The sequence below is a fragment of the Tachypleus tridentatus genome, chromosome 6, assembly GCF_004210375.1.
Source record: "Tachypleus tridentatus isolate NWPU-2018 chromosome 6, ASM421037v1, whole genome shotgun sequence".
NCBI classification, from domain to species: domain Eukaryota; kingdom Metazoa; phylum Arthropoda; class Merostomata; order Xiphosura; family Limulidae; genus Tachypleus; species Tachypleus tridentatus.
In genome coordinates, this window is record NC_134830.1 from 119,941,956 (window position 1) to 119,967,570 (window position 25,615).

The following is a 25,615-nucleotide window of genomic DNA, read 5'->3' on the forward strand; positions in this document are numbered from 1 at the left end:
CCAATACAGCAGTCATATCAGTTGTCACATCTGTAACTCACACCAATACAACAGTCATTTTGGTTGTCACATCCGTAAATCATACCAATACAACAGTCATCTTGGTTGTCACATATTTAACTCACACCTATACAACAGTCATCTCGGTCAGGTATGCAGATTTTCTTATTAGTTTATGCAATGACATCAAATAATTCCTAGATGAACAGAACTTGTAATATGTTCATTTCATAGCCAACAAATTTTAATACATTCCTATCTCTTATCATTACTGTAGAAAGAACAACAATTTCTGGAAGAAGTTTTAATATGCTCACTTTAATGCTATTATTCATTCCACAAGAAGCTACATCAGCATTTTCATTCAAATGAGCATAGTCTGAAATTTAAATCTTTATCAAGTACCAACCTATATACACCCTTGTGCAAATTAATTGAAACAAATGGTCATTTTACAATATTTCCAACATGGCAGTCGGTGTAGGCTCGGACCTGCTGATTTCCTTTAATAGTCATTTTTTCTCACAGATGAGGTCATTAGCCGTGTTTTGCAGTTCGGTTGATCTATTTTTGGGATATATGATGAAATTTTGAGGAATATTACATCATTTGAAATTGCGTCAGAAGGGCAAGGAGACCAGTCAAAAATCAACTTCTTACCAACTTAATGAAGAAAAAACCGTTTCAATGGGGTCTGAAATACTAGAACTGGATGCAAGAACAATGGAGGAAGGTGTTATTCAGTGACAAGACTCATTTCTTCGTACAGGTGAGAAAGTTTGAGAATCTTACATCAATCAGTTCATAAAACATCCCTTGAATGATGTTTTGGGCCTTTTTCAGCTACTATGGCATTGGAGGCTTACACATCATAGAAGGTATGATGCAAGGACCACAGTACATTGAAGTTTTGCAGAGAAGAGTCCTTCCAGAATTGAAAAAGAGATTTCCAGATGGATCTGGCATTTCTTGGCAAGATCTGGCTTCATGCCACACATCGAAACTTGTGAAGAATTTTATGACTACAACACGAATAAAGGTGTTGAACTAGCCTGGAAACTCTCCGGACTTAAATCCTATTGAAAATCTTTGGGCGATTTGTAAAAAAAGACTTCGGGGAAAAGACTGTATTATGAAAGATAAGGTAATTGAGGTGTGGTACTGCGATCCAAAAATTAGTAAAGATTGCAGTCAACTCGTGGACTCGATGCCAAAGCAGATTAATGATCTTCTGAAAAATAAAGTATTAATTTGTGAGTAATTTTTGGATTCTCAGAAATAAAACAAAAAAACTGAAAAAAATCTTAATTTTCTGTCTTGTTTCAATTAATTTGTACAAGGGTGTACACAGTTCACCACCATATTTATTGAATTTTACTAACCCATAGGATGTGAATTTAAAGCTAAATATTGATTACACATACCATTCATGAGATCAAGAATAAAACACAATTTGTCTGGAGTTTGAAATGCATATGTCATACAAACTATAAAAGGGCAGTCTTCCTAGAAAAAACAACAACAAAAAAACCCTAAAATTCACAATAAATGCATTGTATGTATGAAAGCTCAGTAAGAACTATTTGGTTTAAAAAGTTTTTAGAGACAAGATTGATTTCCTTGAATTATTAATTACTTCTCATCACTATGTTGACAAGAATTAAACACTAATTAATGATTTCAGAAAAATATATAATTTCAAAACATCTTGATACAAAATAATTAAAACCCTGAAACCGGAGAACTTTTGAAAAGTTTGTTTTTGAAGAAGAAAGGTCTGCCTCTCAAAAGTGCTTGTGGTATAGGGTTTTTACCATTTTGAACCTAGTAATTAATACAGCTAATTTTATATATATATATATGCCAGTATAACCATGAATACATAGTACCATAAAACAAAAACTTGTAATGTTTAGAATACAATGATTCATCCAGTGGGTATCAGCACAGTCTTTAATGCTTCTTGTAAAATATGGTATAGGCAGTAGCCATAAAACTGTTAAAAATGAGGAGATATCAATGACTTATTAGAAAATGAAATGAAAAAAAACTAATAGCAATATTGGAAAGTGATTCATAGAACAGAAATACATAATGAACATAGAGCAACACATAATTTCTTAAATTCCCTAAGTTTTGGTTCAACGCTATCATGAGGAGGGACATCAAGTCAAAAACAAGTTCTGATAATAGTTTAGCAAAATCATACACTTAGAACTGAAACAATTCTACAAAGAACACGTTAACATAATGCTAAGTAAATTAAACAAGATTTATTCATTATGTAACTTACAGAAAATGTATCATATTTTTACTCACCCCAGTACTGACTAGACTCAACATGATTCGTTCATTAAGAGCCAATGTTTCTCCTTGTTTCATCTTAATTCTTTTCTTATCAAGACATTTCATGGCATACCTTAAATAATTATGGTAATATTTAAACCAGTGTTCTTCTTAATGTTTATTTAATTTTTAAACTGTGTTGATTTATCACTGGAACCTTTTACTTATTTTTTCAGCAAAGAATTGGTTAAGAATTGAAGTTATTAACAATTTTTGTGATAAATAAAAAAATCATGATACTACAGTTATTTCAATATTATATAATAACAAATATTATTTCCATTTTCACTGTAATATTTCAGTTATAATGGTGCAATTTTATCTTAATATGCTCATTAGTAACAAATAAAATAAGGCTAGGCTTAAAAATATTTTTTGTTTCCTGTAACCCTAAACTGATTTAACATGAGGGTAGGTAGGTAGGTAAATTTTTAAACTGAATTTGTTGGCAAATAAAGTTTCAGAAACACTGCTAGTTCTGTTATCATCTAAATCAGGTGTTAAACTATGAAAACAATTACTATAGGTGTTTATTCTTTAAAGAAAATCACATAAATTTTAAATTCTTTCACAACACACACTTCCTGGTGAATATTGACTTCAATCAATGAGGTTGATTGATTGATTTAGTGTTTTATGGCACAAAGCAGTGAGGCTATCTGCACCAGACATTCGGTAAAAATGTAAAAAAAATAAAATAAAAAAATAAATAAATGTAGTAATAGACATAAATGGAAATGAAGGTAAAACAAAAAAGTATAAAACCAATGTTGACACCTAGTCTACAATGTTAAGATAGAAGGCAGAGCATAAGAAGTTGTAAGGTATTTACTCTAGCAAAAAGGTAATGATCATAACCTGCCACGAAGACTAACAGGTAAGTTCAAGAACCACCGTCAGTCACCTGAAGTTGATCTTTCCAGTCCTGGTTCCGGGTTATGTGTCATAGCAACCAGTATCAAAATGTAAAAGAATAGAAGTTTTAAAAGATACATAGCAAAATTGTAACAATGAGTAGCCAAATGTCCAGTAAAAAGATAAAGTCAAGTAAATGGAGTAAAATTTGTAAAATAAATGAAGGTAAAAACAAAACAGCAATTAAAACAGAAAATGGTGTAAAAACCAATGGTGACATCCAGTCTTCAAAGTTATAAAATATTTACTCTAGCAAAATGGTAATGATCATAACCTGCCAGGAAGACTAACAGGTAAGTTCAAGAACCACCGTCAATCACCTGAAGTTGGCCTTTCCAGTCCTGGTTCTGGGTTATGTGTCAGAGCAGCTATTATCAAAATGTAAAAGAATAAAAGTTTTAAAAGACACTCCGCAAAATCGTAATAATGAGTAGCCAAATGTCCAGTAAAAAGATAAAAGTCAAGTAAATGGAGTAAAATTTGTAAAAGTAATTGAAGATAAAAGCAAAACAGCAATTAAAACAGAAAATGGCGTAAAAACCAACGTTGATATCCAGTCAACAAAGTTGTAAAGAACTACCTGTAGCAGAATGGTAATGATCATAACCCGCCAGGAAGACTAACAGGTAAGTATAAAAACCACCGTCAGTCACCTAAAGTTGGTCTTTCCAGTCCTGGTTCTGGGTTATGAGTCAATATGGCCAGTACTAAAAAGTTAAGTAGTAAAAGTGTGAAATGATATGCAGCAAAAGTATGATAACAACTCGCCAGGACGACTAACGAGCAGTTCAAACAGTAGCGTTAGTCACCTGAAGTTGGCCTTTCCAGTCCTGGTGTCGAGTTATTTAATGTTCTGGCCATTGTCCAATGTCAAATTGAAGGAGAGAGATTAAAACTGTAAAAAAGGAACCACAATTAAAAAGGTGTAATGAATAAATATGCAACACTTAAATGAGATTAAAAAGATTAATGGCCATTAAAAAATTAAAAACATTATCAAGGTGGACAGAGTCACCATCACCAATAACTCTGTCCAATGTTACAGAATGACCCTGGGAAAAAATATGTTTAAAATATTGCCGTCGTTGAGAATTGTAACGATGGCAAGAAAGTAAAACGTGGCTGATAGTGATTTGAGTGTTACACAAACTACACATTGGTGCATCAGTTCCAGATAAAAGAAAATGATGAGTTAAAAAACTGTGACCAATGCGTAGCCTAGTGAGAACAACTTCCTCTTTCCGAACTTTATGGAAGCTAGATGGCCAAAGTCCAATTTTGGGTTTGATTTGAAAAAGTTTGTTGTCACGTTGCTCACTCCAAATGGACTGCCAGCTGGCACGGAGCCGAGCCTTGAAGACAACACCATAGTCCATGTACGGAATAGGCATAGGAGTGATGGTGCTGAAGCAGACATATTTAGCTGCCATGTCTGCAAGCTCGTTCCAGCGAATACCAACATGGCCTGGTATCCAGAAAAACTGGATTGAAGTAGCTGCTAATGAGAAATGGGCCAGTCGGTTTCGAATATCAGCGAGAATAGGATGTGAGCTAACGTGTAGCGATTCCAAGGCAAGTATAGAACTAAGCGAATCAGTATAAATAGTGCAGTTGGAGTACTGCTCAGTTGCAATATAATCCAGGGCAAGAGATATGGCATACAGTTCAGCAGTGAACACAGAAGCTGTAGAAGGGATTCTGCACGCAACTACTGACCCATAGCAAACCATAGCAGAGCCCACTGAATTACCTGATTTGGAACCATCTGTATAAATGGGAACTGAATGATTGTTTGAAAGATATTCATTGAATAAACACGGAACTTCCAATCTGGAGTATCTGCCTTTTTTAGGTGACTGAAAGAAAGGTCACATTTGGGGGCTGTAATAAGCCATGGTGGGATGGGCCAACCTGTGGAATCTGCAATGTTATCCAAGGACAGACCCAATTCATCCAATTGCGCCCGGATGCGAAGGCCAAACGGAGCAATGACAGATCGTCTGTTCTGAAAAAGTACTGCCCATCGAGGAAGGAAAACACATTTCCAGGTGGGATGCTTTGGTAAGGAATGAAGTTTCGAAGCATATTGTAAAGATAGTTGCAAACGGCGAAGGTGTAGAGAAGGTTCATGAGATTCAATGTATATACTTTGAACTGGAGAGGTACGGAAAGCCCCAGTGCAGAGTCAAAGTCCTTGGTGATGAATGGGGTCCAGCATCTTTAAGGCCAAGGGTCTGGCAGAGCCATAGACCATTGATCCATAATCGAGTTTCGATCTAATAAGAGCCCGATATACCTTTAACATTGAACAGCGATCTGCCCCCCAACTGGTAGAAAAGAGAACACGGAGGATGTTCAGTGCTCTTGTGCATTTGACCCGAAGCTGCTTTAAGTGTGGTATAAAGGTCAGTTTACAATCAAAGATAAGCCCCAAGAACTTGGTCTCTGGGACCACTGGCAGAAAAACTTCACCGATATGAAGTTCAGGATCAGGGTGAATACCCCGTTGACGGCAAAAGTGCATGCATACAGTTTAGGAGAGAGAGAAATTAAAGCCGTTCGCCAGAGTCCACTTCCGTACACAATTGAGGGCGGTTTGTAGTTGCCGCTCAATATATCTCATGTTTGACGACTGACATGAGATGTGAAAGTCGTTGACATACAGCCCATTTGCAACAGTGAGAGGGAGTTGTTCAGTGATGGCATTTATCTTTATACTGAAGTGTGTAACACTCAATACACAGCCTTGAGGGACTCCAAGTTCCTGTACAAAAGAAGAACGGGAAAGTGTCGAACCCACACGAAATTGGAATCTCCTGTCTATTAAAAATTTTTTTAATAAACATGGGTAGATGGCCACGTAACCCATATGTATGGAGGTCTCGCAAAACGCCATACCTCCATGTTGTGTCGTAAGCCTTCTCTATGTCAAAGAATATTGATACAAGATGGTGGCGGTTGAGAAAGGCTTCTCTGATAGATGTTTCAAGACGAATTAGGTGGTCTGTGGTGGAGTGCTGTCGGCGGAACATCAATGAGGTCAAAGTTACTGTTGCCAACACTTTTAAAGTTTGTTCTTCCATTTCATCTTGTTCATCATGTATCTACAAGTAATATCATTCACATCAATAGAGCTCTGTTGGCAAGAAAAGCCATGATGTCAAACCTCAAGGCAGTGGCCAATCAGCATCAAGCTGTTGACTGGTAATTACGTAGCACCCTCCCACACTGTCACAAACTACATGAACTTTTAAGAAAATGTTCTAATCATAATACAGTAATGAAAAATTTTAAAGTCATCAAAGTTTCTTAGATGGGTTGCTAAATCAGCCAATAACTGGTGAAATTAAAAATTTTCCAGGCTGAAACATCAATAAAAATCTTTAAGTTGGCCTCAATTTCAGAAAGTTGGTCACACTACTACAAACAGAAATATTTTTAAGCCAGGCCTAAACAGTAAAAGAATGCCATTAATTCTCACTACTTACAAATGTCTGCAACATCATGCATAATAATGGAACACACTCCAGATCTTATTCCAATAAATGCAGTTAAGACTAAATGTAATTCAAATCTTTCACTTGTGAGGAAACAAAAAGTTTTGATCTGACAAACACTAAATGTAAATGAAAAAATAAATCACATTAATTTGATATACTTTTCTTCAGTCTTTTTTATTACACAGCCAATAGATAACAAGAGTTTTCAAGTTCATCTACAAACACAGTTCATCTACAAACACATCGACAGATGGACGATGAGCTTTTGAAAAAAAAAAAGTCTGAAAGCTTGAAAATCCCTGTTGAATAAAACTAGTGTTAACGTACAATAACGATACTAAACGTAAACACATACATTTTTCCAGTATCAGCTTTCCGGCATCCATATACTTCACCGAATCCTCCTCTACCAATGATTCTGTGAACACTGAAGTCATTCATTGTCAGCTGAAATAGCCCATATTCAGAATCTCACTGAACAACAAAGTTTTTAAACAAAATTCTGGTCCATTAATTTTTAAGTGTAATGTTACTACTTGTCAAACTTCACCACAATCTTTAAAAACGTAATACAACTATCCTTTTTTCTTTCATTATTCTCAATTGATCTGTATAAAACTTAATGTTGGTTATTTTTAACACACACGCCAAGTTGATGAATTTGATTCAGTACACATTTCAATGTGTATCCATTTATTACTTTGTCACTTAATTATTTTGGAGATTGGAGGCATTAATGGCAAACATTTGAGAAATGCTACAACAAATACACAGCTTCACATACGTAGAAATAGTAATGCTACATGTTCACAACTTCTAAAATGCTCGTTTTGAGATGGTTTAACCCTAAACAGCAATAATGTTGTACAAAGCAGCATCAATTGATGACAGCTAACATTTAAGGGTTAAACATTCAGAAAGAAATACATTGATAAGTCAAGACATACAGTAAGGCAGATGTTAAAAAGAAAATATATAGAAGGTATGTTTTTGCTAACTTTTAGGATTGTGGTCCACATGGCACTAAAACACCTGCATAGAATGTTTATTTAATATGTTGAATCTGGCACAAATCTACTTGATCTGTGCCAGTCATTCAGAATTTTGAAGTGATAGTCTACAGAGAAGGCAACTTGACAATATTTCTTACCACCAATTCTTATGCTACCCTTTACCAATGAATAGTAATTAACCATCTCATTATAATGCTCCCACACCTGAAAGATTGTTACACTTGACAACAAGCTGCAATTCTACGAGCTTCAGATGATTTAGTCAAGTGCCCTAACCCCCAGACCGAGAAGAAATAACAAAATCCAATAAAAACATGTGCAGCTTAAATGACAAAATTACTATAATAGAATGTACTTAAAAAATTAAGAAACATGCAGGACACTAACCTGAATATTTAATTCCAAGTTCTTCCACTGGCAGAATCTTGTATATTTTTCACTGTAAAGAAAATACACATCTCTGTAATTTTAGAAGAAACTTATTTATATTAGTTTCAGCACATTACAATGTACCACAAAACAAGTAACATGATTACATATGGTAATAGCATCAGTAAACCACACTGAAATACCACTAAATGCAGTTCAAGAACACTTGACTTTTATGGACTCATTATATATTTCTAGTTATTAGTTATTTAAGAAAATCCCACTGTATTCTCATGGCACACATACCATCAACATGACAACAGAATAATGTAACTAAAATCTCTGTGAAATGACAGAGAATAATGTAATTATATTCTTTATGATGTACATATCACAAACATGACAACAGAATAATGTAATTATATTCTCTACGATAAACACATCACAAACATGACAAGAGAATAATGTAATTATATTATTCATGATGTCTATATCACAAACATCACAATAGAATAGTGTAATTATATTCTCTATGATATACATATCACTGACATGACAATACAATGGAATTATATTCTCTACAATATGCATATCACTGACATAAGAATAGAAAAATATAATTATATTATCTACAGTATACATATCACTTAGATGACAATAGAAAAATGTAATTTTATTCTCAATGATATTCATATCACTGACATGACAACAGAATAGCGTAATTATATTCTCAACAATATGCATATCTCTGACATGACAATAATGTAATTATACTTTCCATTATATACATATCACTAACATGACAATAGAGTAATGTAATTATATTCTTTGTGATGTCCATATCACAAATACAACAACAGAATAATGTAATTATATTTTCTATGATATACATATCACCAGCATGACAACAGAATAATTTAATTATATTCTCTACGATATACATATCACTGATATGACAACAGAACAATATAATTATATTCTTTATGATATCCATATCACAAACATGATAATAGAATGTAATTATATTCTCTACGACATACATATCACTGACATACATATCACTGACATGACAATAGAATAATGTAATTATATTCTCTATGATAACCATATCACCAACATGACAGAGAAGAGTGTAATTATCTTTCTATCCCACTATAATGTATTACAATCATAAACATACCTTTCTACAAACCTCTGAAATAAGTCTCCTCTCAAATGACGGAAGACTTCTTCTATGTATGGCTGTAGAATGTAAGCAAATAAAGATTAACAAAAAAGGTATCTCAATTACCTGAAAGACTTCAGATTACTATTGGCCAAGTCGGATGTTATTTCATAAGTTTGTATGTTTTCAAATTATTTCTGGGATGTATATATATTTTTCCTATTGAATATGAAACAAAACATTCAGCTTCTAATATACATTTCATCATCTAATTTGTTTTTTAACTGCAACTTTAACAAATGACTGGAAAAAAACAACAAAATAAATCCAACGAAGCAGAAATGTCAGAAGTAAATTACACTGTGCAACACAAATTTTGTACCTGGATAGTAAGTTATTTCTTAATTCCTTGTGTTGCAAAAGTACAGAAAATGGCCATTACTTCCTCAAAACCTTGCTTTTGTGAACTGGATAATGAAATTTAGAAGTTAGCCTATTTTCTATGTAAAAATGGGCAAATTTGCACATTTTCATTTACATAAGGTCTGAATAAAACAACATATGAACCAAGATTTACATGTATTTATACTCAAGTTATACAAAAGTGTTTAGAAGTGAGTAGTTTTTTGAGATTTGTGACTGTAATGTAAATCACTTTCATGTATCAGCCCCCAAATATAGTCTCCCATCATGTTTTCATTATATGTTCCTTGATAGTGGTGTTCAAATTTCAGTATATCTTGGAAGAAGCACTCACTTTGCTCCTCTGAGTATGCTTCCCATGTCTTCCTTCAATTTATCAAGATGAATGCCAAGGTTATGGACTTTCAGGGGCATCCTGCAGCCCATTTTACTACAGTTCTTCACCAGAGCCTCAACAAGTTCCACATAATTTACAGCCTTGTGATTGACCAAGAGGCCCCAAACCACTGCGACAAAGCTGCCTCAAGCTTTTTTTCCTTCCTACTGAGCTTCTTGGGGAATTCTGTGCACTCCAGGATTTTGTAAGCTTCACACATTTTAGTAGATGCTGTCACAAAGTACTTTTTTGCTCTTGTCTTGATAAATTGGCCACATACATAGCAGAATGCATTTGGAGAATTGTTGCAGCTTCTTGATGCCATCTCTGATAAAATCAGATTGGTCTATGTGTTCACTTAGGCAGCCAGAACTAACCTAAGTGATGAGCCCCTGAGTATATATATATATATATTACTATGAAAAGTTCTAGAAAATTCTCTCAAGTTCTACACCATTCTAGAAGATTCTTGTAAGTTTGAAAAAATTCTCTATCAGCTACTCAGTACTGAATCTACCTGGAATGTTCTGGAAAATGGGAAAATTTGAAAATTTCATTACCCAGGTCACAAAAGCAAAGTTTGAAGAGAAAAATAGGTCTTTTTCATTTACTTTAGACATAAACAATTGAGAAATAACACCTTCTGCCCAGTAACAAGAAAAAGTAAAAATTTTGTTACATAGTGTAATTTTTAATTAGTAAAAGGAAAACAACAGAGTTTAAAGAAAACTAGGGACAGATCAACATATTTAACTAATTTAATTCAACTTCTAAATAAGCAAAACTATCACAAAATTCATGTGTAGAAGGTAATACCAAAGCTTGTCTACATTGGGCAAGTTATATAAAACTTTATCCTAACCTGAAATAAATTGACGGGAACTTCATTTTTCATGAGGTATTTCTGGACATGGCTGATTGCTTCTTTGGAATAATTCTGAAGATCATAAAAACTATTTTTTCCCCAACACATCAAGTATAAAAACTTAGGATACAAACATTATTCCATTAAGTTAACCTAAAATATAATGTTGAAAGAACAGAATTATGGAGAAAATATTGTAGTACTTTATTTATCATTCTCCTGAGCAAATTCTCTAAAATAAATATGTATTATCCACGACTATTTTAAACTAATACTGCTGTTTCTTAAATGCTAAGATACAAAGCTAGATTCTTTTCTTAAATGTTAAGGTAAAGAGACAGTACCGATGCTCAGTCTTATACAAACTGCAGTTGCATGAAGTTCTAAGATAGACAATGTTTCAGTGTTTGTGTTATATAACGTATTGACACTGAAATATCATTAATATGTGAACTCCAGACAAATGTAGTACACACAAAGCTACATACTGTTTATAATTATACAAAGTCAAGTTATATTTAACTGAGAAGTTGTATAGAACATTATTCAGTTTTACCTACTGCACCACAACAAGGTATTGCTTGTTTAAAAATATACACACTGCAACATTTACATCACATAGTAAAATATTTAAAAAAATTAAAAGATGAGTATTTAATATTTCCCTCTAAAATTCAGCACATGTGTTCATGTCACCACAATGAAATACAGCAAGTCTGACTATTCTCATATACAAACTTGTGGCCACATGGATATTTATTCCTAATGACAGTGACAAAATATACCAAAACAATGTAGAGTCATTTGTAATTTGTTTTTTAAAATGTTACTATGTAAAGTAAACATTGTTTTGCCTATACTTTCAAATAAAGTTTATTGCACAGTGTTGTTCTATATACATATATATATATATTTATTTTAGTGAAAATAAATAACTTATATCTAAATAAAGTTAAATGAATAAACAAAATCATGAGAAAAGATTGCATTGGAAACAGCAAATCCCAACCTCTGATTAATTATATTATAACCAAAACATTTTTAAAAAAACACAACAAAACATTAAAATTAAACAAAATATACTGAATTTTTAAAATGTTCCTGGGGTAACAAGCTATAAAAATGAGACACAATAACTATAGCAATATTAAGTAGAACTTTACTTCCTATTGTTAAAGGTTTCAAAAACCAGAAGACACGAGATATAGAAACAATCACATTTACTTACGTGGGAGTGACACAAAAGCTCCTTCATAATGAAGTTATCGTACAACTCTCTGGCTGCTTGTCGTCTTTCTTCCACAGTATCCAACTTCTCATATCTCTTGATCTATAACAATAAAATTTTTAAAAAATTAAAAAATGGATCTACAATATTTCCCTTCACAGGATATCACAACACATTTGTTATTATTTAGCACAGCAAATCAACACAATTCAAACAGCTGTTGAGGTTTTATAAACAGATACAGGCTTCTCATGCAAGGCCACATTACATAAGAAAGTTTACAAACAATATATTCAAAGAAACTGCATGGTATAATTACACATACTGACACAAAAGGATGTGTTTTACTTATATGTAGAAATGAAATATATGTAATGAAATACAACAAATGTACAACTAGAGCATGTTATTTCCTATAAACAAGTAGCATTTGATCATTAGCCCTACATACACAAATAGGGATTAAAGTGCATAAGTCCTAACCTTTTATAAGATACCACTCAAAGCAGCATCACGTATTTAATGTCAAAGTTATAAGCTATTAACTTTATCCTACATTGATGATTTAGCAACAGTTCATTGAAGAGAAGAATAAATATCACATATAATACACAAGGTTAATGGGACAAAAACCTGTATAAATGCACTTCAGAGTTTCTAAAGGTTATACCAGTGCAAAACTGTTCAACAAACAATAGTATTTTTATCCTTCAGAGAAAAATCACCTTTCACTCTGACTTGTCACCATTCGAGTCAAGTTACAAAAATACAAATATGTCGGTAACACACATCTGATTGTTTGTGTACAACAAACTCATACATTTTACTAAATGCCTACCACCCTTTCGTGTAGATAAATGGTGTACATTTGGAACCACAGCTAACATCTTTTTTCCCACATGGAGCCAATCCAACAAACTGAGCCCATGCATATTTGGTTAATCTGGTAATCACAGCCTCCTACTAAATGTTCTATATTAAGTTACAGTAAATAAATTCCTAAAACCTTCTAATCAGTGAACCTGAAAAATGAAAGAGGGATCTTTAAAGTTAGACATGCTGCTACGTAATTACCTTACACAGAGAGATATCAATGTCACGAATATGCAATATTATTTCCTCTCAAATATGAACAAGGTAACAACTTGGTAAAAAAAAAAAATCAAATCATTTTGGAATAAAAACACTGAAACTTTTATAAGGTTTGAAACATCTCAAACAGATTGCAGAAAAGAGGAACACTCTGAGCAAAGGGAAAGGACAAAAGTGATTGGAGTTCAAGAAGTATTAAAGGGTCATGAACTTAGGCCACATAAAAGGAGTTATGAAGATGAGAAAGATAGGAAGACGTTAATAATGAACATGAGCAGATGAAGGCCTTTGAAGTAAAGCAACCCAAGAGTCATTATGATATAAAAGCAAAAGTGACACAAAGTCACATAATGGAGATATGAACATAACAAACACAAAAAGAAGGTACCTGTTCCTCCTCAAGAATGAAATAGCCAAAAGCAAAGGCTGTCAGTAGAAGAGATAGCCAAAATCATCCACAGGAAAGGTTGTTTCCACAGACAAGAATGAAACTGAACAACAAATGATATGAACCAAAGAGGATATACACAGAAGAAAAGCAATCACCTGATGTACAATAGTGGTAACATCATGTCTGAAAAACATCAGCAATGAATATGTCATTATACTATGGTTCACCATATATCTAAACAATTATGATAATGGAATACATGCCCAATATTTATGGTACCCCACCATTAAGTGAAATCAAAGACTTGTCACATGTAAAGTACTTGCTCTACTAAGTGAGCTTGAGATAACTACTGAATGTCAGTTCCATGAATAGAAAAGATCATATTTGAAATGGTTAAAGAAAGTGCTTAAAAAGGAATGTCTGAGACCCAGAACATTTTGTTTTGTATGCTGCAATTACTATTTGAAGTAGCGCAAGGAGGCGGTAGAGTTGTTTGCGAAAACAGCCTTGCTATGGGTGAATGGAACAAAAGTGGAATAGGGACAATAACAATACAGCATTTAATAAAGTCATTTGATCAAAAGGACTAGAAACTCAAAATGCATGGAACAATATATATCTGAAAACAAGCAGTGGTGATGAAAGTATAAGCCTGTGATCACATCCTAATGCTCACATGGGTTAATGCACATGGAAGTTATTGTTGCCCTCCTACTGATGAAAGGCTACTGTGTTATGTTAGGGTGAGAATTTGTTCAAGGCTTGTGACATATTTGAGAAATTCCACAATAGTCACACAAGATAATAGCACTTAGTAGTGCAGAGAGATAAGTAACAGTTACTTGTCAATCTATAAAAAAGCTATTGTTAAAAAGTAAATAATGATTAATAATAGTGCTTCATTAATTTCAGAAAAAAATTATTAACTGAATGTGTATAGACTTTATTCATTGCAAGGTGGCACAATTACTTTTGACAAGAACTACTGTTCAAGAACAGTATTTCTTGTTATTCTTAATTTAACACTTATAATATTACCATTGTTTGGTTTAAAATATGGTTGCTATCACTTTCAAACAAAGTTAGGCACCAGTGAGACTTTTTCCCAGTCCAAAACTGGTGAGATTTTATCTGACTATTTTAACTGGAACTTTGTCCAAAGTTTTTTTAAAAATCTAAGTGCAGTACGTGCACACCCTTTCCATCATCCAATAAAATCTCCAAAACAAAAGTTAACAGATTAACCAGGAAGATTTATTTTAAGTGAATCCATATTTATTTTCTTTAAGGATATCATGTTTTCCAAGATGACTTTGCCAGACTATTTTCATCACACTTCAGAATTTCTTTCTGCTACAAAAATAAGACTAACCGGTCTGTACTTTCCAAGACAACTTTTATTGCCCTTTTAAAAATAGGGGTAACATTAGCAAATCTCAAATCTTCAAGCACCTGATCACCGTCTGGTAGCGTATGAAAAATACACTTCAGCTAAATTCCAAAGTCATAAAGATGAATACACTTGCTTCAGTCTATGACATGTAAATAACCAATCAAAAGCTTAGAATGTCCTCCTAGTGACCATTTTCAAGTATTACTATGTCATCTTATTCTTCAATACAACACTTCACACTGATAGGTTAAATTTTTAGTCTGCTCGAAATATGTTTTTCAGATCTAAATACAGCTTAGTTACCAAGCTTAATAAATTATAGTGGAATTTCATGCTATCATTACAGTAATTTATGATTTTTGATATTTTAAATATGTATATAAAACCTAAAACAAATTATTTCATTTCACATCCTCCACATGCAAAATTTTATAAGGCTTAGCAACCTACAACAAGCAGCAAATGGTGTTCAAAGGTCATCTTAACTAGAAGAGGCAATTGTTTTACTTCTTTAATTAATGTTATATGTTTTCAGTAAATGATCTGTAAATAGTAATAATTTATATACATAAATATTTTAAATGTGACTATGTTACAAAATACTAGTCCAATAAAACACAGTCAAGATAAGGCACTTTGTAAAGCCTAATTTCATATTATTGGATAAGGTAACATGAGTACATGTGTGCCACCTTATTGTAACTTCTGTATTAGTAGCCAAGCATAGTTGAAAGATCAATATAATAGATATAACAGGTATATTTAAATGTATAAAGTTGTGAGATTTTAAGATATTTAGTCTAAACATTTGTGTTTTTGTGGTAAAATCTGTAGTATTCTAGAACAAAAAAAATTATTTTCTAATTTTTATGGTGATAAAACATTTGGTCAAATTGACCAAACCTGCACATAAATTTGTTAGTAAAGAATAACAGATAAAATATAAAGTTTTTTATAGATATGTTTGATAATTATCTGGTTGTTATAAAGATTTCACTTGTGAAATTTGAAAATTTTCTGATGCATAAAAGTATTTTTAATCTTAAAATGAAAATCACTTTGCATGTTGAATAGGCAACACGAAAAAAGAAAAAAGCATGTAAAAAAACATTGTTTTAAAAACCTTAAGACTTAACAACAATATCTGATATTTTACATATGAAAGCATTGTAATGTTTACTGATAATGTGCCAAATTTCATGAACAAATGCTCACTAATTTGAAAGTAATAGCATGAAAACTATAACAAGCAAAAAAATGATTACAAGGTTAGTCCTAGAAACCAAGGCCATGTTGAAAATGTTAAGAAACAGCTTCCACTCTCTTTATTACTGCACAATTAACACCCCTGAATAATATCAACATGGCTTTAAGAGAAAAGCTTTTGGATGATTTAACAACAAATTACAATATGAAAGACATAAATTGTTCAAAATCACAAATTAAAAGTTGCCAGAACTACATTTTACACAAACTGTCTCAGGCCTATAAACTGTATCACTGACAAGACAGTAGTAATAGCACACAAAATAACTTTTAACCCCCATTTATGAACTTGTGTTTGTACTATTCACAATTGATGAGGTCCACATTTTATTTTGCTTTATGTTTTTGCTCATTAAAATATTCATTTCAAAGAACCAACAAAACACAAAAAGCTAAATAATTAATTAGGCAGTGAAATTCTAACCTGAGAAGATAAAGTTTCATGTGATAAATTAAAAAAAAAAGCCATGAAAAATGACAAAGTACTGTTTAAGGAATTTTATTTTAGTATGATTAAAGCTTCACCTATTTTACTAAAATGTTTCTCAACTTCATTGTTTTAATAACAAAATACATTTTCCTTTTCTTCACATTATAACATTTAAAAAAGAATACTGGTAAGCAGAACACTTTACATAAGACTTAAAAAATATGTATTCACCTCCTCATAAAATTTAAGTTGAGGTATTGGTTCGTCAGTCAGCATTTCACAAAATTCCTTGAAGAGAAGATATCCTAAAAATACCAAAAAGGCAAACAGTGACATTTTGGTCAAAATATTGTACTCAAGATTAAAAACATTGATGTTTTTACATTTTCACCCTGAAATATGAGTTTTCAAATTCATCTCTTGATATCAACAGTTACTTTGAAAACATCTATGAGTTTGAAGCTCAAATAATATTCTCTTTAATAGCAATTTTGTGGATTCTATTTGAGAAATCAGACAAGAAAGTTTACCAAAAACTTTGATCATACAGGATAAAACTAACTTTTAAAGGTAACATTTCACAGATTTTAAAACTCATTTATTGGTGTTGAAAATATTTAATTTATTTTTCTTATAAAACCCTATTTCTTACAGATAACTCAAAACATCTGATGCTTAAAGTTTTACATTGCCACTGATTTGACTACATGTTGTCTTAACAGGTTTCATAATTAATAAATATACAAGTTAAAGACTTGTAACTTTTTCTCACCTAATTTTTGGTTGAAGATTTTGTCAAAGGTCATTTCTCCCAATTTCTCTAAGTGTTTGTGCATAACACTTCGTACACTGTAAGACAAACATTAAAATTATTATTCCATAAACTGTAAATTATAATACCTTACAGACCAACCTTTGGATCCCAGTGTAATATCAATAACACTGTATTGAACTGGTTATAAATTTAGGAAACTGACAACAGAGGGCCTCTTAGTATTTGAAAGCTTATATTTTCCTAACCTAAAAATGTATTTAATATAGACACTCAACTTTTAAAAAACAAGAGTTACTACCTTGTGCCACCACCAGAAGCATTTTTGTGCACACAACAAGCCTTGAACAAAGCTCCCACACTTCTGTACATATTAATGTGCACTTCACTTACATATAAGGTAATCATTGTTAGATTATATACACAACTCCCCATTAACAGCCAAGCAACACATCAGCCACATGCAGTAATTGCCCATAAACACAATTACCTGAAAAAAAAGCTCATTCTCATTGAGGCAAAAAAACACACACACAACAGAAGTAGAGAGAAAGAGGGGGGTTAGTAAGGTGAGTGTATAACAAAAACAAAATTTTGATGGGAGTAAAATGTGAACTTTAAAAACATACACTAACCACTCACACATCTGAAATACTACACTAATAAAATGATGGAGGGGAGTCAGTGAAAATAAAGAAATTACAAAGATTAACTCTTTTTTTTTTTTTTTTAAATCCTATGTCAGAAAGAGATAACCTGTGAAGTCACCCACTAGAGGGGTAGCCAGATGGGGCATCACTTGGTGTGAGACTGCAACCTTTTTCATGCAAGGAACACTTTCTTATCCAATGAAGATGACAGAGCAAAAGATGCAGTGAAAAGAACCTCCAACATGATACTAAGGTACTGCATTAACAAGCAGAAAGTTTTTTCCTTCCTTTCCACATAACTAACAGGATTTCCAACTATGTTTCATGTGTAATCTATATTATGATAACTTATATTCATAACCTTACATTTATCATAATGTTACATTAGTAATTTCTCAACCAGTGGGGTAAAACTGATTAGTAGTTACTTTGATCTTACCTACCCACCCATGCAATCCAAGAGACAGTTCCAACAGAGTCTACTTATAAAATTCAACAAAGCTAAACCTTTAGAAAAGTCATACTTCATTTGTTTCTTACACATATGTGCATTAGTTGTAGCAAATATAAAGCCACACACTTTACACTTGTTAATAAAAATAATATGTCCAAACTTTAGAAAAACTGGTACTTAAACATTCTATTTATTCTGCAAGTTTGAACCCTGACCCACTAGTTTTGGAGATATGCTTCTGTGTTATTTACATTATGAGTCTTATTACAGGACCACAAGATTAACATTGTACTAATTCTAGTTATTTCAAGTTCACAACCAATTAAAATAAACTACTTAATAACAGTAACCAAGTGGCAAAGTTAAATCATGAATGAAATTAAAAAATGGTAAAACTTAAGAATTTTGTATGCTTTAGAAGCAGAAGTTTGACAGTTCTAAAGTATTTCTATTTCAATGCCTAAGAAACATACCACACAAAAATACTTATTTTCCACATTATAACATTTATGGAAAGTAGCCATGTTTCCAATATTTCTATACTGGCAACACAGATTTATTTTTATTTTATTACCACCTTGAAAAACAACTGTCAATTTATAAGAATAAACTTGAAGCTTATTTCCAGGTTATTTTATGTCTAATAAATGGTTCATATAGTTCAATTGTAAGTGAAAGAAATATTACTCTTATAAATTGAAAAAAAAATTAACAAATAGTCTATTACAAAATGATCATTACTGAAATAAGTTAACATAATATACTAAATCACAGAAAGATTAAAAACTCAAGTTGTAACAACCACACAATTTACTGACTGACATCAGGTTTCATAACCATACCTTTTATACTTGTAGTATCAGACATTAGAGAATGTTGGTGTGTGTTGGTATTAGCTGGTGAGTTTTTAATTATGATTGTTTGTTTTTGTTTCTGTATTTTGTGCCCTACATGAGGGCTATATGCACTAGCTGTCCCTAATTAAACAATGTAAGACAAGAGGGCAAATAGTCATCACCACCCACCATCAACTCTTTGGCTATTCTTTTACCAACAAATAATGGGACTGGTTTGGTTTGATTTGTTTTAAATTTTGCACAAAGCTATACGAGGGCTATCTGTGCTAGCCATCCCTGATTTAGCAGTGTAAGATTAGAGGAAAGATAGCTAGTCATCACCACCCACTGCCAACTCTTGGGCTATTCTTTTACCATGAAATAAGGGGATTAACTATCACATTATAATGCTCCCATGGTTGAAATGGCAAATATGATTGGTGTGATGGGGATTTGAACTTGGATTGTGAGTCGAGTGCCATAACCACCTGGCCATGCAGGACCTTTAGTTATGATTTAAAACCTAAGAAACTTCATGCCCAGTTCTTCAAAATTTCAACCACAAATCACAACATTAGTTCTTAATACAGATTACACAGAATCACACAAAACCATGATATAACCTTTGGGTAAAAAAAAAACCCAAAAAAGTAAAGATTCTATTCAATCAACACTTTGAAACTTGTACTATTGACTGCTAAGGCTGTAAACATATAAAAATGCACACATGTTAAGACTTACAAGGAAGAGAAAATCACCTCAAAATAATCCAATTGTAATTATTATTATTATTATTCTCTTACCAGCCTACAACAAAAACAGCTTGGTATATATTTCCATCATACCTCTTTATCAAACATTAAATAGATACTGCAAAGATCAAAGGGGTTTCAAAAGGTAGATAAAAAAAATAACAGTAATTACTTGACCAATACTTTTCCATGTCTAACTTCACATCACAGTTTCTATTTTAGCCTGCCATTCTCATCATTAAGCAACACTGCTTTAAACTTTTATAATTACTTTAAATTCATAAATATTTGCCAAAACCACACTGTGGTTCAAAATTACTTCTAATAAAATAAAATTTTCAGCAGAAGTATATAAAAAACTTATGCAACAATTGTACAACAGACATTATGAATGGACTCTGCATGTATATGAGTAAATATTTCAAGTGTACATAGTTATTATTTTTTAACTTTTTTGAAGTATTTTTCCTCTTCCTGATCACCTTGCACAATAATGAAAACATTCTATTTGTAGCTTAAAACATGCTGTTGTTTTAATAATTTTTTAAACTTTCAGCAACATTTGAATCACTTACAAATTGTAATTTCTTCAATTTTTTAAGACTTCTGTTCTTACAAAAAAAAAAGAAAAGAAAAACTGGCCATTTTAATTGTATTCACAAGCTGACAGAACATTTGATACTCATGTATGTTACAAGGGTAAAATGTTAATGGACTAGTGAATTATTCAATCAATGAATAAATGCAAGTTTTATGACACTGACAACTTTCATTACCAAATTATAACTTTCAAGCATTTTTTCTTTTCCACTAATATGTAGAACATAATCTTTAATAGAGTTATCACTGCTATACAAAATGTAAAATATTTTTGAATTTATTATTATTACAATTATTTATGTAATTATTTGCAAATTGCAAACAGTACACCAAACAAGCTGTTTAAACTTCTTTTTTTAATTCTGGTAAATTAAATCTATTGTAATAATATATTTCACACAAAAATGTGGGTTAAAAATATATTATACTAAACAGATACCAATAAAGTGCAAAACGTAAAAAAATAAAATCACCTGGGATCTGGTAAAATAATCTTTTTGCTTGCTCTGGCTGCTGGAGTGGACTTGCTCTTCTCCATTGCCATAAGATAACTAACATCTGCTAGAACTGCTTCTAGATCAGCCATCTTTGCAGCTTCTTGTCTCTACCCTTTTATTTCTCAAGTTAAAACTACAAGTATACAACTTTTTAATTTGGCAATAGTATAGACGAAGTTCGTGCCTGAAGGCAAAGCCAAAATTTACAAGTCAGTAACTTACACAGTTCCTGATGAGGAAAGAGCAACCACGATGTAAAACCACCATATTATTTTTTTAAATATAGCATTAAATTGAGCATTTTTATGTTCTGTTTTGCTCAATAAAAATTATTGGCACAATACTTTGATAACTTTGTTTTATAAATAATATTAGTAACAACGCTAAGCCTATTCCGAGCAAAGACACTGAGAATAGGATACGTTCTGTCAATAACCCGGAATCACGTTACCGGTACAACCAGGTAAACTCCAAGTACGAATACTACGCATGGACAAGAACGCAACCCTCCCGTAGTGTATTGTATCTACTTTTCTGTATTATCTACGACTGCAAAGATTAACGGTTTCACCGACAAGGGGTACACTACACAACTATCACTATTAGTAATTAACGTTACAAGAACCTACAGTAAATGTTAATAACAGTATTATTCTGGTACTATTCTTATCTAATTCAGCAACCGTACACATGAAAACTTCAGTGACACAACCAAAGAGATTTAAGGATTCTAAACAAATAGTACATAAATACAAGGGTACTGTTGCAAAAAAGACAAACACGAGCGTTTTGAACAATCAACGCATCCAAGCATTGAACAAAAACAATACAAAAAAGAATACCATCTTCAATATCAAAACACTAACATTTGAGATAAAGAAAAGCGATAACACCATTCTCACAAAACGCCCTCTTTGGTGATAATAATATGTTATTAATTTGATCAAAACCCCTTTTCTAATTGATAATTGTAAATATCTGCCAGATTTATATAAAATTCTATTAAAATGACAAATTGATTTACGCATTATGGACTTCGAAACCAATATTTTAGGTTTATAACCCTTCAGACGTACCGCTGTACCAGTGGGAGACGATGAATTGACATTCAAACAGAAAATAATTCAATGCACTTGCACTCTAACGTGAACAAAATTTACACATACGCCATAACTTTCATTTAAGAATAGTGTGTGTATGCGTTTTCTTGTAGCAAAGCCACATCAGGATATCTGCTGAGTCCACCGATGAGGAATCGAACAGCTGATTTTAGAATTGTAAATCCGTAGACTTGCCACTGTACTAGTGGGAGACTAAGAATAGTGTTACTTGTCTATACTGTGACACTTTGTTTTTGTGTACAAAAGCAACAGAAAACAATGAAATTGGAGATCACCTAAAGAGTAGCAGCACTCAGCGAGTTATCTTAAGTCAACGTTAATCAAAAATAAAAATTTCACAGTCCTTTCTGAGAAATATTTGTTTTTAAAGAAATGAACTTTTTACTTTACGTCGATAATATTGATTTCTTAATAAAGAAGAGTGTGAATGTTAGTTTGTGTTATTTTATGAAGTATTTCTTCTTATCAATAAATAAATTTGTAATTGTTATTGCATCTTAAGAGAAAGAAGATGACATCTAGAGTTTAATGAGGATATCAACTATTGATCAATGTGGACTATCGACATTATAAGCCAAGATTATAGACAATGCCATTACTTTTCATGTTAAAATTGAGGTAAATACAACTCAGAGAGGTATAAATTCCAGTGTGAAATTTTCAAATATCAGACCTATGGGATAAAATAAATAGCGAGGTAAACGGGGAAAAAACCGAAACTTTCCAAGAATGAGAATCAAATCTTGCAGAGTGTAAGGAAGTAATAACTTTGATTGAGCAGATCTGCAACTTGATAGGTCAAAAACTTGACAAATCAAAAGTTACTTCCGAGAAACCTTTATGGGATTGTATTACAGACATTTGGAGTAAAATCCCAGAGAGCAATTTGATTAAAGACTGAGTGCATTTGTTAAAGCAAAAAGGGGGAAACACAAAATATTAATAGTTTGTTGAACTCAACCACTTTCAACATGTTTCTGTCGTAGTAGGTATGAAGATTAATAAAAGTTTGATGTTTCGTCTGTGATTTACCTTCCATTATTCTTTGAGCGGAGCCTGAAATTTAATTTTTCAAAAGTGTTAGGACACTTTTGCACAGTGCTGCAAATTTCAATGTTATAGTTTAGTAATTTGCCAGAGGGAGCTGTTAACCAGGATAATGAAGTCAGATTTGGAAAGTTTATAAAAGTAGTCGTAAAATACATAGAAAGTTCATGATAATTAATAATCTAGAAATTTCATGGTATTTGACAAATGAAAATTCAGTGAATCATTCTATAAATGTTTTAGTTCTACTGTGCTGTTCAGTTACTCAGTGAATTATGTGTTTATTTATCGTGGCCCGGCATGGCCAAGCGTGTTAAGGCGCGCGACTCGTAATCTGAGGGTCGCGGGTTCGCATCCCTGTCGCGCCAAACATGCTCGCCCTTTCAGCCGTGGGGGCGTTATAATGTGACGGTCAATCCCACTATTCGTTGGTAAAAGAGTAGCCCAAGAGTTGGCGGTGGGTGGTGATGACTAGCTGGCTTCCCTCTAGTTTTACACTACTAAATTAGGGACGGCTAGCACAGATAGCCCTCGAGTCGCTTTGTGCGAAATTCAAAAACAAACAAATATGTGTTTGTTTATCAATTGAAGCTACGTAAGTTAGGCGAAGGTACCAACCATTATGAAGGAATTTCTGTTGAAACGTTTATGAAACCAGACTTATAACATGCGTCAGAATGAATGTAATTTTTAACAGGCATTAAAGAACAAATAAATTAATTCATTACAACTAAACAGATTAGAATTTGCCTTATTTTTACCAAATATTCAAAAATAACTTAGTAGTGACTACTAGTTCTACTGTTGTCCAGTAGTATCTTTAATCTGTTGTTAATCCCTAATACGAGAGATCAAATTTCATGTCTCTGTGTGCGTGCGTAAAAAAAAAAAGGTATTTAAAACTTGATGAAACAGTATGACTGTCAAGGAACAAAACAATATCACGAACTTTTAAATTTCAGATGTTTTGTATCATATTAGGGTTAAGAAAAAAAGCCACATATTATTTCTCCATATAACCGAAACATACTATTCTTTATTTGACCACGACCTAACGAGATGCTATTGCGTATAGATTTCTTTACCACTTTAGCTATGCGTATCCTTATAGTATATAACTATTATTTGTTTTTAATCATTTTCAGTTCCCCCTGATTCTGGCTTCTTAGAGGCAATTTAGTTCAAAACAATTTGTGCAACATAATGCATAAAAAACCAAAAATACTAAAAACTGTCTCTTCATATTTTTTTTTCATTTTAACACAGTACCATCATCAGAGAAAGTTAACAAAATGCCTTTTTTATTTTCTTTACGTTTTCGTAAAAAACGAAAGAAAAAGAATCTAGTTTAAATATTACCATAACAGCACTTGTTAAATATTATACCGTATCTACGCCAACACGTATGATAAATAGTATGCTTGCAGAAGACATGTACATACTACATCAGAAAGCGCCAAGTAAGTGCACTATGCCTTCACCCTTGAAAAGGTACACAGTTCGAAGGCCAAATAAAGTTTTATATGTCCATAATCTTGCCTCCCTCACCGGAGAAAGTATATAATATGTAGGCCTAACAAAGTTTTCACCTGTAAGTTAACTTGCCTCCCACTCTAGTAAATTTACCAAAAGAAAAAAGTCGAGTATAGAGCCTTTTCATTTGTAACGAACCTCAACACTAAACATGTTTTATTCCAAAAATTGGGGTACATATATTTTGTTTGTTTCTTGCTAAGCACAGAGTTACATGATGAAATACTTATGTTGTGACTACCAAGAGTATCAAAACTCGATTTTTAGTATTATAAGTATGCTGACTTACAGCTGTCCATCTGGGGAGGAGGAGGAAGGTACACTAATATATATATCGGACAAAAAATGTAAATTTAAAATTCTGAATGTACGAATATAAAAACAGATGTAAATTCTAATAAACTACGCCATCTTTAGATCAATACGTAGTTAACATAAACGACAAAATTTATTGGTTAAAAATAAAAAAGCGCACGTTTCTAGAAACACTTTTGAATCTATTCAAATATTACTTAAAATAGGCCAACTTTATTTGAAGATGAAAGTCTAAGAAATAAATATGTATACGTGTTACATTT

At 32.4% G+C, this 25,615-nt stretch overlaps 1 protein-coding gene across 1 annotated transcript in view; it reads right to left on the reverse strand.

Moving 5' to 3' along the window:
* LOC143253450 (G protein-coupled receptor kinase 1-like) overlaps nucleotides 1-22,252 on the reverse strand; it is a 54,235-nt gene extending 31,983 nt beyond the window's left edge. The window contains exons 1-10 of the mRNA XM_076507355.1: nucleotides 21,313-22,252; nucleotides 17,548-17,624; nucleotides 17,007-17,080; nucleotides 12,201-12,302; nucleotides 10,970-11,044; nucleotides 9,324-9,385; nucleotides 8,162-8,213; nucleotides 7,117-7,208; nucleotides 2,320-2,419; nucleotides 1,425-1,506 (exon numbers count right to left, since the gene is read on the reverse strand). Coding sequence (XP_076363470.1) covers nucleotides 1,425-1,506; nucleotides 2,320-2,419; nucleotides 7,117-7,208; nucleotides 8,162-8,213; nucleotides 9,324-9,385; nucleotides 10,970-11,044; nucleotides 12,201-12,302; nucleotides 17,007-17,080; nucleotides 17,548-17,624; nucleotides 21,313-21,425 — 829 coding nt within the window. The 5' untranslated portion in view covers nucleotides 21,426-22,252. The remainder of the gene's footprint in view (nucleotides 1-1,424; nucleotides 1,507-2,319; nucleotides 2,420-7,116; nucleotides 7,209-8,161; nucleotides 8,214-9,323; nucleotides 9,386-10,969; nucleotides 11,045-12,200; nucleotides 12,303-17,006; nucleotides 17,081-17,547; nucleotides 17,625-21,312) is intronic.
* Between the last annotated feature and the right edge of the window lie 3,363 nt (nucleotides 22,253-25,615).